This window comes from Chlorocebus sabaeus, chromosome 16, assembly GCF_047675955.1.
Source record: "Chlorocebus sabaeus isolate Y175 chromosome 16, mChlSab1.0.hap1, whole genome shotgun sequence".
Classification (NCBI taxonomy): Eukaryota; Metazoa; Chordata; class Mammalia; order Primates; family Cercopithecidae; genus Chlorocebus; species Chlorocebus sabaeus.
This window is the reverse complement of record NC_132919.1, coordinates 3,115,495-3,130,341: the sequence shown is the minus strand read 5'-3', so window position 1 is coordinate 3,130,341 and position 14,847 is coordinate 3,115,495. Positions and strand designations below refer to the sequence as shown.

The 14,847-nt window shown below is 40.3% G+C and overlaps 1 protein-coding gene across 1 annotated transcript; it reads right to left on the bottom strand.

The window, feature by feature from the left end:
- Positions 1-12,369: 12,369 nt before the first annotated feature.
- On the bottom strand, positions 12,370-13,324 carry LOC103242147 (olfactory receptor 1D2). Its single transcript, XM_008009849.3, has one exon. It carries the CDS (start codon positions 13,306-13,308, stop codon positions 12,370-12,372), a length of 939 nt encoding a protein of 312 aa, XP_008008040.3. The 5' UTR covers positions 13,309-13,324.
- Between the last annotated feature and the right edge of the window lie 1,523 nt (positions 13,325-14,847).

Here is a 14,847-nt window from a genome sequence, read left to right as displayed (position 1 = left end):
AAATGGTGACAGTGAGCATTCTTGTCTTGTTCCAGTTCTCAAGGGGGAATGCTTTCAGCTTTTCTCTGTTCAGTATAATATTGGCTGTGGGTTTGTCATAGATGGCTTTTATTACCTTAATGTATGTCCCTTCCATGCCAGTTTTGTTGAGGGCTTAATCATAAATCAATGTTGGATTTTTGTCAAATGTTTTTTACATACCATTAGATTCGGTTAGCTAATATTTTGTTGAGGATTTTCACGCCTATTTTCATCACAGATATTAGTTTGTAGTTTTCTTTTGTATGCCCTTTCCTTGTTTTGGTATTAGGGTGATACTGGCTTCGTAGAATGATTTAGGGGAGATTCCCTCTTTCTCTATCCTGTGGAATAGTATCAATAGGATTGGTACCAATTTAACTGTGAATCTTTCTTGTCCTGGACTTTATTTTGTTGGCATTTTTTTCATTACCATTTCAATCTCACTGCTTGTTATTGGTCTGTTCAGAATTTCTATATCTTTCTAGTTTAATTTAGGGAGGTTGTATATTTTCAGGAATTTATCCTTCTCCTCTAGGTTTTTTAGCTCGTATGCATCAAGGTATTTATAGTAGCCTTGAATGATGTTTTGTAGTTCTGTGGTATCAGTTGTAATATCTCCCATTTTTTTCTAATTGCACTTATTTGAATCTTCTCTTATTTTCTTAATCTTGCTAACGGTCTATCAATTTTTTTTTGTCAAAGAACCAGCTTCTTGTTTCACTTTCATTTTTTATTTTTTGTTGTTTCAATTTCCTTCAGTTTTCCTCTGATCTTTGTTATTTCTCTTCTTTGGCTGGGTGTGGGTTTGGTTTCTTCTTGTTTCTCTAGTTCTGTGAGATGTGACCTTAGGTTGTCTATTTGTGCTCTTTTAAACTTCTTAATGTAGGAATTTAATCCTATTAACTTTTCTCTTCCTACTACTCTGGTGTATCCCAGAGGTTTTGATAGGTTGTGTCCCTATTATTCAGTCCAAATAATTTTTAAGTTTTCATCTTGTTTTCACTGTTGACCCAACAATCAGGAACAGGTTATTTAATTTCCATGTATTTGCATGCTTTTGAGGGTTCCTTTAGGAGTTTATTTCCAGTTTTATTCCAGTGTGGTCTGAGAGAGTACTTGACATGTTAGAAATGCAAAATACTTGTTCCCTGGTGCCGCAAAGAAATAGCACTCTAGGGGGCGGAGCAAGATGGCCGAATAGGAACAGCTCCAGTCTCCAACTCCCAGCGCGAGCTACACAGAAGACCGGTGATTTCTGCATTTTCAACTGAGGTACTGGGTTCATCTCACTGGGGAGTGCCAGACGATCGGTGCTGGTCAGCTGCTGCAGCCCGACCAGCGAGAGCTGAAGCAGGGCGAGGCATTGCCTCACCTGGAAAGCGCAAGGGGGAAGGGAATCCCTTTTCCTAGCCAGGGGAACTGAGACACACAACACCTGGAAAATCGGGTAACTCCCACCCCAATACTGCCCTTTAAGCAAACAGGCACACCAGGAGATCATATCCCACACCTGGCCGGGAGGGTCCCACACCCACGGAGCCTCCCTCATTGCTAGCACAGCAGTCTGTGATCTACCGGCAAGGCAGCAGCGAGGCTGGGGGAGGGGCGCCCGCCATTGCTGAGGCTTAAGTAGGTAAACAAAGCTGCTGGGAAGCTCGAACTGGGTGAAGCTCACAGCAGCTCAAGGAAACCTGCCTGTCTCTGTAGACTCCACCTCTGGGGACAGGGCACAGTAAACAATAACAACAGAAAGCTCTGCAGACGCAAACGACTCTGTCTGACAGCTTTGAAGAGAGCAGTGGATCTCCCAACACAGAGGTTGAGATCTGAGAAGGGACAGACTCCCTGCTCAAGTGGGTCCCTGACCCCTGAGTAGCCTAACTGGGAGACATCCCCCACTAGGGGCAGTCTGACACCCCACACCTCACAGGGTGGAGTACACCCCTGAGAGGAAGCTTCCAAAGCAAGAATCAGACAGGTACACTCGCTGTTCAGAAATATTCTATCTTCTGCAACCTCTGCTGCTGATACCCAGGCAAACAGGGTCTGGAGTGGACCTCAGGCAATCTCCAACAGACCTACAGCTGAGGGTCCTGACTGTTAGAAGGAAAACTATCAAACAGGAAGGACACCTACACCAAAACCCCATCAGTACATCACCATCATCAAAGACCAGAGGCAGATAAAACCACAAAGATGGGGAAAAAGCAGGGCAGAAAAGCTGGAAATTCAAAAAATAAGAGCGCATCTCCCCCGGCAAAGGAGCGCAGCTCATCGCCAGCAACGGATCAAAGCTGGACGGAGAATGACTTCGACGAGATGAGAGAAGAAGGCTTCAGTCCATCAAATTTCTCAGAGCTAAAGGAGGAATTACGTACCCAGCGCAAAGAAACTAAAAATCTTGAAAAAAAAAGTGGAAGAATTGATGGCTAGAGTAATTAATGCAGAGAAGCTCATAAACGAAATGAAAGAGACGAAAACCATGACACGAGAAATACGTGACAAATGCACAAGCTTCAGTAACCGACTCGATCAACTGGAAGAAAGAATATCAGCGATTGAGGATCAAATGAATGAAATGAAGCAAGAAGAGAAACCAAAAGAAAAAAGAAGAAAAAGAAATGAACAAAGCCTGCAAGAAGTATGGGATTATGTAAAAAGACCAAATCTACGTCTGATTGGGGTGCCTGAAAGTGAGGGGGAAAATGGAACCAAGTTGGAAAACACTCTTCAGGATATCATCCAGGAGAACTTCCCCAACCTAGTAGGGCAGGCCAACATTCAGATCCAGGAAATACAGAGAACGCCACAAAGATACTCCTCGAGAAGAGCAACTCCAAGACACATAATTGCCAGATTCACCAAAGTTGAAATGAAGGAAAAAATCTTAAGGGCAGCCAGAGAGAAAGGTTGGGTTACCCACAAAGGGAAGCCCATCAGACTAACAGCAGATCTCTCGGCAGAAACTCTTCAAGCCAGAAGAGAGTGGGGGCCAATATTCAACATTCTTAAAGAAAAGAATTTTAAACCCAGAATTTTATATCCAGCCAAACTAAGTTTCATAAGTGAAGGAGAAATGAAATCCTTTACAGATAAGCAAATGCTTAGAGATTTTGTCACCACTAGGCCTGCCTTACAAGAGACCCTGAAGGAAGCACTAAACATGGAAAGGAGCAACCGGTACCAGCCATTGCAAAAACATGCCAAAATGTAAAGACCATCAAGGCTAGGAAGAAACTGCATCAACTAACAAGCAAAATAACCAGTTAATATCATAATGGCAGGATCAAGTTCACACATAACAATCTTAACCTTAAATGTAAATGGACTAAATGCTCCAATTAAAAGACACAGACTGGCAAACTGGATAAAGAGTCAAGACCCATCAGTCTGCTGTATTCAGGAGACCCATCTCACACGCAGAGACATACATAGGCTCAAAATAAAGGGATGGAGGAAGATTTACCAAGCAAATGGAGAACAAAAAAAAGCGGGGGTTGCAATACTAGTCTCTGATAAAACAGACTTTAAACCATCAAAGATCAAAAGAGACAAAGAAGGCCATTACATAATGGTAAAGGGATCAATTCAACAGGAAGAGCTAACTATCCTAAATATATATGCACCCAATACAGGAGCACCCAGATTCATAAAGCAAGTCCTTAGAGACTTACAAAGAGACTTAGACTCCCATACAATAATAATGGGAGACTTCAACACTCCACTGTCAACATTAGACAGATCAACGAGACAGAAAGTTAACAAGGATATCCAGGAATTGAACACATCTCTGCAGCAAGCAGACCTAATAGACATCTATAGAACTCTCCACCCCAAATCAACAGAATATACATTCTTCTCAGCACCACATCGTACTTACTCCAAAATTGACCACGTAATTGGAAGTAAAGCACTCCTCAGCAAATGTACAAGAACAGAAATTATAACAAACTGTCTCTCAGACCACAGTGCAATCAAACTAGAACTCAGGACTAAGAAACTCAATCAAAATCGCTCAACTACATGGAAACTGAACAACCTGCTCCTGAATGACTACTGGGTACATAACGAAATGAAGGCAGAAATAAAGATGTTCTTTGAAACCAATGAGAACAAAGATACAACATACCAGAATCTCTGGGACACATTTAAAGCAGTGTGTAGAGGGAAATTTATAGCACTAAATGCCCACAAGAGAAAGCAGGAAAGATCTAAAATTGACACTCTAACATCGCAATTAAAAGAACTAGAGAAGCAAGAGCAAACACATTCGAAAGCTAGCAGAAGGCAAGAAATAACTAAGATCAGAGCAGAACTGAAGGAGATAGAGACACAAAAAACCCTCCAAAAAATCAATGAATCCAGGAGTTGGTTTTTTGAAAAGATCAACAAAATTGACAGACCACTAGCAAGACTAATAAAGAAGAAAAGAGAGAAGAATCAAATCGACGCAATTAAAAATGATAAAGGGGATATCACCACCGACCCCACAGAAATACAAACTACCATCAGAGAATACTATAAACACCTCTACGCAAATAAACTGGAAAATCTAGAAGAAATGGATAATTTCCTGGACACTTACACTCTTCCAAGACTAAACCAGGAAGAAGTTGAATCCCTGAATAGACCAATAGCAGGCTCTGAAATTGAGGCAATAATTAATAGCCTACCAACCAAAAAAAGTCCAGGACCAGATGGATTCACAGCTGAATTCTACCAGAGGTACAAGGAGGAGTTGGTACCATTCCTTCTGAAACTATTCCAATCAATAGAAAAAGAGGGAATCCTCCCTAACTCATTTTATGAGGCCAACATCATCCTGATACCAAAGCCTGGCAGAGACACAACAAAAAAAGAGAATTTTAGACCAATATCCCTGATGAACATCGATGCAAAAATCCTCAATAAAATACTGGCAAACCGGATTCAGCAACACATCAAAAAGCTTATCCACCATGATCAAGTGGGCTTCATCCCTGGGATGCAAGGCTGGTTCAACATTCGCAAATCAATAAACATAATCCAGCATATAAACAGAACCAAAGACAAGAACCACATCATTATCTCAATAGATGCAGAAAAGGCTTTTGACAAAATTCAACAGCCCTTCATGCTAAAAACGCTCAATAAATTCGGTATTGATGGAACGTACCTCAAAATAATAAGAGCTATTTATGACAAACCCACAGCCAATATCATACTGAATGGGCAAAAACTGGAAAAATTCCCTTTGAAAACTGGCACAAGACAGGGATGCCCTCTCTCACCACTCCTATTCAACATAGTGTTGGAAGTTCTGGCTAGGGCAATCAGGCAAGAGAAAGAAATCAAGGGGATTCAGTTAGGAAAAGAAGAAGTCAAATTGTCCCTGTTTGCAGATGACATGATTGTATATTTAGAAAACCCCATTGTCTCAGCCCAAAATCTCCTTAAGCTGATAAGCAACTTCAGCAAAGTCTCAGGATACAAAATTAATGTGCAAAAATCACAAGCATTCTTATACACCAGTAACAGACAAACAGCCAAATCAGGAATGAACTTCCATTCACAATTGCTTCAAAGAGAATAAAATACCTAGGAATCCAACTTACAAGGGATGTAAAGGACCTCTTCAAGGAGAACTACAAACCACTGCTCAGTGAAATCAAAGAGGACACAAACAAATGGAAGAACATACCATGCTCATGGATAGGAAGAATCAATATCGTGAAAATGGCCATACTGCCCAAGGTAATTTATAGATTCAATGCCATCCCCATCAAGCTACCAATGAGCTTCTTCACAGAATTGGAAAAAACTGCTTTAAAGTTCATATGGAACCAAAAAAGAGCCCGCATCTCCAAGACAATCCTAAGTCAAAAGAACAAAGCTGGAGGCATCACGCTACCTGACTTCAAACTATACTACAAGGCTACAGTAACCAAAACAGCATGGTACTGGTACCAAAACAGAGATATAGACCAATGGCACAGAACAGAGTCCTCAGAAATAATACCACACATCTACAGCCATCTGATCTTTGACAAACCTGACAAAAACAAGAAATGGGGAAAGGATTCCCTATTTAATAAATGGTGCTGGGAAAATTGGCTAGCCATAAGTAGAAAGCTGAAACTGGATCCTTTCCTTACTCCTTATACGAAAATTAATTCAAGATGGATTAGAGACTTAAATGTTAGACCTAATACCATAAAAATCCCAGAGGAAAACCTAGGTAGTACCATTCAGGACATAGGCATGGGCAAAGACTTCATGTCTAAAACACCAAAAGCAACGGCAGCAAAAGCCAAAATTGACAAATGGGATCTCATTAAACTAAAGAGCTTCTGCACAGCAAAAGAAACAACCATCAGAGTGAACAGGCAACCTACAGAATGGGAGAAAATTTTTGCAATCTACTCATCTGACAAAGGGCTAATATCCAGAACCTACAAAGAACTCAAACAAATTTACAAGAAAAAAACAACCCCATCAAAAAGTGGGCAAAGGATATGAACAGACATTTCTCAAAAGAAGACATTCATACAGCCAACAGACACATGAAAAAATGCTCATCATCACTGGCCATCAGAGAAATGCAAATCAAAACCACAATGAGATACCATCTCACACCAGTTAGAATGGCGATCATTCAAAAGTCAGGAAACAACAGGTGCTGGAGAGGATGTGGAGAAATAGGAACACTTTTACACTGTTGGTCGGATTGTAAACTAGTTCAACCATTATGGAAAACAGTATGGCGATTCCTCAAGGATCTAGAACTAGATGTACCATATGACCCAGCCATCCCATTACTGGGTATATACCCAAAGGATTATAAATTATGCTGCTATAAAGACACATGCACACGTATGTTTATTGCAGCACTATTCACAATAGCAAAGACTTGGAATCAACCCAAATGTCCATCAGTGACAGATTGGATTAAGAAAATGTGGCACATATACACCATGGAATACTATGCAGCCATAAAAAAGGATGAGTTTGTGTCCTTTGTAGGGACATGGATGCAGCTGGAAACCATCATTCTTAGCAAACTATCACAAGAACAGAAAACCAAACACCGCATGTTCTCACTCATAGGTGGGAACTGAACAATGAGATCACTTGGACTCGGGAAGGGGAACATCACACACCGGGGCCTATCATGGGGAGGGGGGAGGGGGGAGGGATTGCATTGGGAGTTATACCTGATGTAAATGACGAGTTGATGGGTGCAGCACACCAACATGGCACAAGTATATATATGTAACAAACCTGCACGTTGTGCACATGTACCCTACAACTTAAAGTATAATAATAATAAATAAATAAATAAATAAAAAAACAAAAAAAAACAAAAGAAATAGCACTCTAACATAAATTTAATTTTCTCAGCAAGGCAATTTTTTTTTCTGCAGAAAGCTTGCTCCTCGCAGATGGAACAATGGTGAGAGTGTACCTGGACAGGGGAAGGGTAGGAGTTCTTATTCCTGACACAGGTAGCCCCTACCACTGTGTTGTTCCCCTATTGGCTAGCAGAGTATTGAAGTCCCTCACTATTTTTGTGTTGTTGTCTATCTCATTTCTTAGGTCTAGTCGTAAACGTTTTATAAATTTGGCAGTTCCAGTGTTGGGTGCATATATATTCAAGATTGTGATGTTTTCCTTTTGTGCTAGTCCTGTTATCATTATGTAGTGTCCCTGTCTGTCTTTTATAACTGTTGTTGCTTTAATATCTGTTTTGTCTGATATAAGAATAGCCACTCTTGCTTGCTTTTGGTGATCATCTGCATGGAATACCTTTTTCTACTCCTTAAGTTTATGTTATGTGAGTCCTTAGGTGTTAGGTGAGTCTCTTGTGGACAGCAGGTACTAGGTTGGTGAATTCTTAACCATTCTGCCATTCTGTGTCTTTTAAGTGAAGGATTTAGGCCATTTACATTCAACATTAGTATTGAGATATGAGGTACTATTCTATTTGTCATGGTAGTTGTTGACTGACTAGCTTGGGTTTTTTTCCATTATGGTGTTATTTTATAGGTCCTGTGAGATTTATGCCTGAAGGAGGTTCTATTTTGGTGTATGTCAAGGATTTGATTCAAGATTTAGAGCTCCTTCATGCCTGTAATCCTAGCACTTTGGGAGGCCGAGGTGGGCGGATCGCGAGGTCAGGAGATCGAGACCATTCTGGCTAACATGGTGAAACCCCGTCCCTACTAAAAATACAAAAAATTAGCCAGGCATAGTGGCGGGTGCCTGTAGTCCCAGCTACTCAGGAGGCTGAGAGGCTGAGGCAGGAGAATGGCATGAACCTAGGAGGTGGAGCTTGCAGTGAGCCGAGATTATGCCACTGCACTCCAGCCTGGGTGACAGAGCCAGTCATTTAAAAAAAAAAAAAATTAGAGCTCCTTTTACAAGTTCTTGTAGTGCTGGCTTGGTAGTGCCAAATTCTCTTAGCATTTGTTTGTCTGAAAAGACTGTATCTCTCCTTCATTTATGAAGCTTAGTTTCATGGGATACAAAACTCTTGGGTAGTAATTGTTTTGTTTAAGGAGGCTAAAGATAGGACCCTAATCCCTTCTAGCTTGTAGGGTTTCTGCTGAGAAATCTGCCATTAACCTGATAGGTTTTTCTTTATAGGTTACCTGATGCTTTTGCCTCACAGCTCTTAAGATTCTTTCCTTCATCTTGACTTTAGATAACCTGATGACTATGTGCCTAGGTGATGATCTTTTTGTGATGAATTTCCCAGGAGTTCTTTCAGCTTCTTGTATCTGGATGTCTAAATCTCTTGCAAGGCCGGGGAAGCTTTCCTCAATTATTCCCTCAACTGTGTTTTCGAAACTTAGATTCCTCTTCTTCCTTGGGAACACCAGTTCTTCTTAGGTTTGGCCATTTAACATAATCACAAACTTCTTGGAGGCTTTGTTCATTTTTTAAATTCTTTTTTCTTTGTCTTCGATGAATTGGGCTAATGTGAAAGCCTTGTCTTTGAGTCTGAAGTTCTTTCTTCTACTTGTTTGCTTCTATTGCTGGGATGTTCCAGTGCATTTTCCATCTCTCTAAATGTGTCTTTCATTTCCAGAAGTTGTGATTGTTTTTCATTTATGCTATCTATTTCACTGAAGATTTTTCCTTTCATATCCTTCATATCCCGTATCTTTTTTTTTTCTTTAAGTTGGATTTCATCTTTCTCTGGCACCTCCTTGATTAGCTTAATACTCAACTTTCTGAATTCTTTTTCTGGCAATTCAGAGATTTCTTCTTGGCTTGGATCCATTGCTGGTGAGCTAGTTTGATCTTTTGGGGTGTTAAAGAACTTTGTTTTGTTATATTACCAGATTTGTTTTTCTGGTTGCTTCTCATTTGGTTAGACTATGTCAGAAGGAAGATCTGGGGCTCAAAAACTGCTTATCAGCTTCTTTTTGTCCACGGGATCCCCCCTTAATATGGTACTATACCCCTTCCCCTAAGGATGGGGCTTCCTGAGAGCCAAACTGCAATGATTGTTATTTCTCTTCCAGTCTAGCCACCCAACAGAGCTACTGGGCTCTGAGCTGGTGCTGGGAGGGTGTCTGTGAAAAATCCTGTGATGTGATCTGTCTTCAGTCCCTCAGGCATGGATAACAGCACATGGTCCAGTAGAGGTAGCAGTGGAGTAAAGTGGACTCTCGTGGTCCAAGTGTTTATCTAAGAGTCTATTGTCCTTGGTTGAAATTTTGTTTAGTGTGCTAGTTGGCCTCCAGCCAGGAGGTGGTCCTTTCAAGAGTGCACCAGCTGTGGTAGTATAGGGGGGACACAAACTTGCCCTAAGGTTACCTGGATGAGCATTCCAATTTCTCAGGTGGTGAGTGGGATCACAGAGCTCCCAAGAGATTATGTCCTTTGTCTTTGGCTACCAGGGTGGGTAAAGAAAGACCATCAGGTTGGGGCAGGGTTAGGCATGTCTGAGCTCAGACTGTCCTTGGGTTGAGCTTGCTGTGGCCACTGTGATGGATGGGGGTGTGGTTCTCAAGCCAATGAGGTTATGTTCCCCGGGGAATTATGGCTGCCTCTGCTGTGTCACACAGGTTGCTAGGGAAGTGGTAGAAAGCCAGCAGTGATAGGCCTCACCCAGCTTCCATGCAGTCCAAATGGCCAGTCTCACTCCCAGTGTGCCCTACCCCTAACAGTGCTGAATTCATTTCCAGGCAGCCGGTGAGCAGGGCTGAACTTGTTCCAGGCTGCAAGTCTTCCCGCTGAGAAAGCAAGCAGCACTTTCAGGTGTCTTGTCTTCCTGCCTGTGGTGGCTTCTGTGAATAGCCATTTTTAAAAAAATAAGTTTTCTGCCTCCTTTTCTTTCACTTCTCCTTCTGATACTTCCATAATGTGTGTATTTGTTTTATGGGTCCCATAAGTCCCATAGGCTTTCTTCACTCTTTTTCCATTTGTTTCTCTTACTAAAAAATTTCAGATGACCTGTTTTTGAGTAGCTAATTCTTCTGTTTCTTCAAATCTGCTGCTGAAGCTCTCTTTTGAGTTTTTTACAGTTTAGTCATTGTATTATTCAGCTTCAGAATTACTATTTCTTTTTTGTGGTTTCTGTTTGTTGAAATTAACATCTTTTTTATATATTGATTTCCTGATTTTGTTTAGTAGTTTAACTGTGTTTTTTGTGGGTCACCAAGTTTCTTCAAATGATGACTTGAATTCTTTGTCAGGCAGTTCATAGTTCTCCATTTCTTTGATGGTTACTGAAGCTTTATTTTGTTCCCTTGGTGTTGCTGTTTCCTTGATTCCTTGTGTTTTCTGTAGCTTCACATTTGTGTTTGCACATTTGAAGAAGCAGTCATCTCTTTTAGTCTTTATAGGCTGGTTTTGATAGGGAAAGTCCAATTTGATAGGAACTCTTCTTCACCAGTCAGCTTAGCCAGATATTCTGGGTTGGCCAGTTGACAGGGTCTATGGGCAGGCAGACCTGGTGCTTGGGGATGTGGTTGGATGGGCCAGCTTCTGAGCACCATGCACAGGCCTGCTATAGGGTGCAAGTCCGAGTTGTTGAAATACACACACTGACTAATAAGAGCTCCCAACCATTTTCTTATTTTTTTCCTGTTCTTAGCTACTCAGAGGGGTCTGGCCATGTAGATTCCCTCAGTATTCTTGGTGAGGCATGACAGAAGTGGTCCTCTTGGTTAGCATCCTGAAAGGCAGGGGAAGTTGTAAATATGTTTTATTTTCTTTTTTACTTATGGAAGAACTCATGAGATGAGGGGACCTCTCTCCTACTACTCTGTGCTGGCTTGGGTGAGGAGTGGTTCAGGTAATGTGACAGAGATTTTTCTACGATGTTCAATAGAGCATTTTTTTCTACTTCTGTACATTACCAGGGTGTTGTAAACTTTGAGTTGAATTCTGGAGCTCTCACAAAGGTATTTTCATCTGTGGATGGTTGATAAATTAGTCTGTATGTTGGTAGATGAGAGATGTAACTGTCTATTCTACCATCTTGTTGACATCACTCCTTTCACCTCTGTTTTGAAGTCTCTATTACCTGATGTCATTGCAGCAATATTTCACTTAAAATATTGTATTCTCCAAATACATCTGTTTTGCTTTTTAATTTCAAGCTTTGTATATTCCTGTGCTTTCAGTGTGTCTCTTTAAATGCATCTATCTATATTTTATTTTTTAATCAATATGTTGAACATTACCTTTTAATTGATGAGTTAGGTCCATTTATGTTTAATGTAAATTTATGTACTTCCCCTAGTAGATTATGACCTTATGTTTGTAACTCAGTTTGAGGCCTCTGTAGACGGTCATTATGAATAGAATAAGTTGATGAATGACTGTATGAATGTCAAATGAATTGAACTCCACCTGTCAAGGTCTATGTCACGTGCTGACTCAGCTGATTCAACTATATATGATTGCAATCTCTTTCAAACCACCACAACCAAGTCACTAAGTTTCTTATCAGCTACTATTTACTTTCTGTACTTTGGATGTGTGCTAGGTGAGAGACACCTCTAGGTTTAAACTAGATATAGTCAGATAAGGCCAAGAATGTGTCCCTATAGTCAAGTACATTGAAGAATTTGACCCTGCAACATTCTAGTGTTGGTGTTAATGTGACCTTGTTTACGGCCAAGGCTGATGAGACCTGGGGGACACAACATTACAAATAAGTCTTTTTTATCACCATATATATATATATATACACACACATATACACACACACACACACACACACACACACACACGCACTCTCTGAACTAGAGCTATGTCCCAACCACTGCTGTGTAGCACATAGGACAATCCCTTATATAGGATGAAGGATATTCCCAGTCTCCACTTTAATGCTGTCTTTCCAAATTGCCCTCATGTCAGCCTCTGAAAATGTTTATCTAGGAGTCTTCCCAGAGCCCCATGCATGTCCTTGTTCCTCAAGCTGTAGATGAAGGGGTTCATCATGGGTGTCACCACAGCATACATCACTGTGGCTACTGAGTCCTTCACAGAGTAGGTATGGAGGGGCTTCAGGTATACCATACAAAGTGTCCCATAGAAGAGGAAGACTACATCCAAATGGGAGGCACAAGTGGAGAAGGCTTTGTATTTCTTAGAGACTGAGGGTATTCTGAGGATGGCTCTGACAATCAACACATAGGAAATGATCATGAATCCAAAGGGAATGAGGAAGATAAAGCAGCCTGTGGCAATCAGCACTGTGTGATTAATCTGAGTGTTGGAACATGCCAGCTTCAGCAATACATACATCTCACAGAAGATGTAGTGGATTTTTCGTGACCCACAGAAGGTCACCGTGGTCATGAGGAAGGTGTGTATGAGGCCATAGAGCACAGATAAGACCCAACACAAGGAAAGGAGTAAGATACAGAGCTTAGGGCTCATGGCTGTGGTGTAGTGGAGGGGGCAGCAGATGGCCACATAGCGGTCATACGCCATCACAGCCAGGATGAGGTTGTCCAGGGCCACCAAGGAGACCAGGAAGTAGAGCTGCGTCAGACACCCTGCATAGGAGATGGCTTTGTTCTGGGACTGGAGGTTCACCAGCATCTTGGGGATTGTGTTGGTGACAAAGAAGAGGTCAGTGAAGGAGAGGTTGGCCAGGAAGAAGTACATGGGGGTGTGCAGGCGGGAATCAGAGCTGATGGCCAGGATGATGAGCGCATTTCCCACCACCGTGACCAGGTACATGCACAGGAACATCCAAAACAGGATCTGCTGCTGCTTAGGACTCTCTGACATCCCCAGGAGAAGGAACTCTGAAGCTTCAGTCTGGTTGGCTCCCTCCATTTCCCCAACTCTCTGCAACATTAACACCAACAGATGTTTACCAAATGCCCTTAATTGAATAAAAATATGAAGATAAGCAAAATCAACAATTTTCTTAGAATTAAGAATATCTTAAACCCAATTTTATAGTTTTTGAAAATAAGAAAGTAGAAAAAAAAGTTTTTATGTGATGTAATCACTTCAGTAACTTCAAAGCTGGTATACTCAAAGGAATAATGTGTAATTCCTATTTTCAATCCTGTCATCTTACGCTATTCTTGAAGTGTTTAGTGATTAGTATGTTATCTTATATGTGTATGTGTTAAAATAATATTTAATATAGATATCTGCAGTAAAGAAGTAGTTCAAAAATAAAAGGAAGAAAATAAAAATATTTGAAAGGAGTAGGAACAATGATTATTTGTTGATACGATGATCTATCTGGAAAAAGTGGGACTATCAACCAGAATACTATTAGAGTTCAGAATTCTTGAAATCAAGTCTTTCCCAGCTAGTAAGATAATAAGTTTCCTTACTAGTAAGGAAAGATAGTAAGCACTGCCACTTACTTGCTGTGAAACCTCAGGTAGAGTACCAGAGTTCTTTAAGACACAGTTTCTATATGTGAAACATGAGTTTTATGACGTGGGGCAAAATTAAGTAATAAAGTGCCTAACACAAGGAGCAGGTATGCAATTAGCACTCAGAAATGTTGCCTCTTGTTGTTGTATTTAACGAGAATCAGGAAAAATGTTAAAGTACAATGCAAAACTATCTCATCCCCACTATCAACAAATAAATCATGGCACTGAGATGTTAACAAGAATCAGGCAAAACCTTCAAATTCTCCAGTGAGGCATAAATTAAAAATTAAATAGATTGACAAACATATCAAGGTTTCCAATATGAAGAGAAATGTCACCAAACTATATATTCTTTTGAATTAATAGAAAGTTTACTGGATATCAAAATTATAACAGGGTTTTTGAGAAAGGAAACTGGTCTAAATTTCATCTAAAGATAAGCATGTAGGTAAGCTAGAAAAACGTTGAATAAAAGAGTAACAGGGTGATGCACTATCAAATATTAATAATTCTAAAGCAATATGATAGCAATGTTGGAATGAACAGATCAGTAGAAACTTCACAGATAGACACAAAAACGTGGAATTTGGTAGATTAATACGGGTGCACTGTATATTAGCTGGTAAGTTCTGCATGGCCACACTCTATATTAGCAAGTAAAGTCTGCAGTATTCAAGAAATGGCACATTGAGATAACTGCAATTAATTTTGGAGGACTAGTTTGAACAATATTTTGTATCTTATCAAACACATTTAAAACATTTTCTTTGAAAGCCTAATGTGTATGGAATAAAATGTTTAAAAAATCAAAACAGAAAAAAGAAATATGTATATGTAAAATATTTTAAAAATAGTATATATAAAACAGCTGAATGCGGTCAGGGAAAGAATAAAATCTTCGAATACTACTGACAGTTCTCAGTGATTGTGGGAACTAAGCAAATAAGTAAATACCAATAACCAGCCCCATTAGGGG

Coding starts and splice junctions, on each gene's coding strand:
- LOC103242147 (XM_008009849.3), bottom strand. CDS start 13,308: ATGGAGGGAGCCAACCAGACTGAAGCTTCAGAGTTCCTTCTCCTGGGG.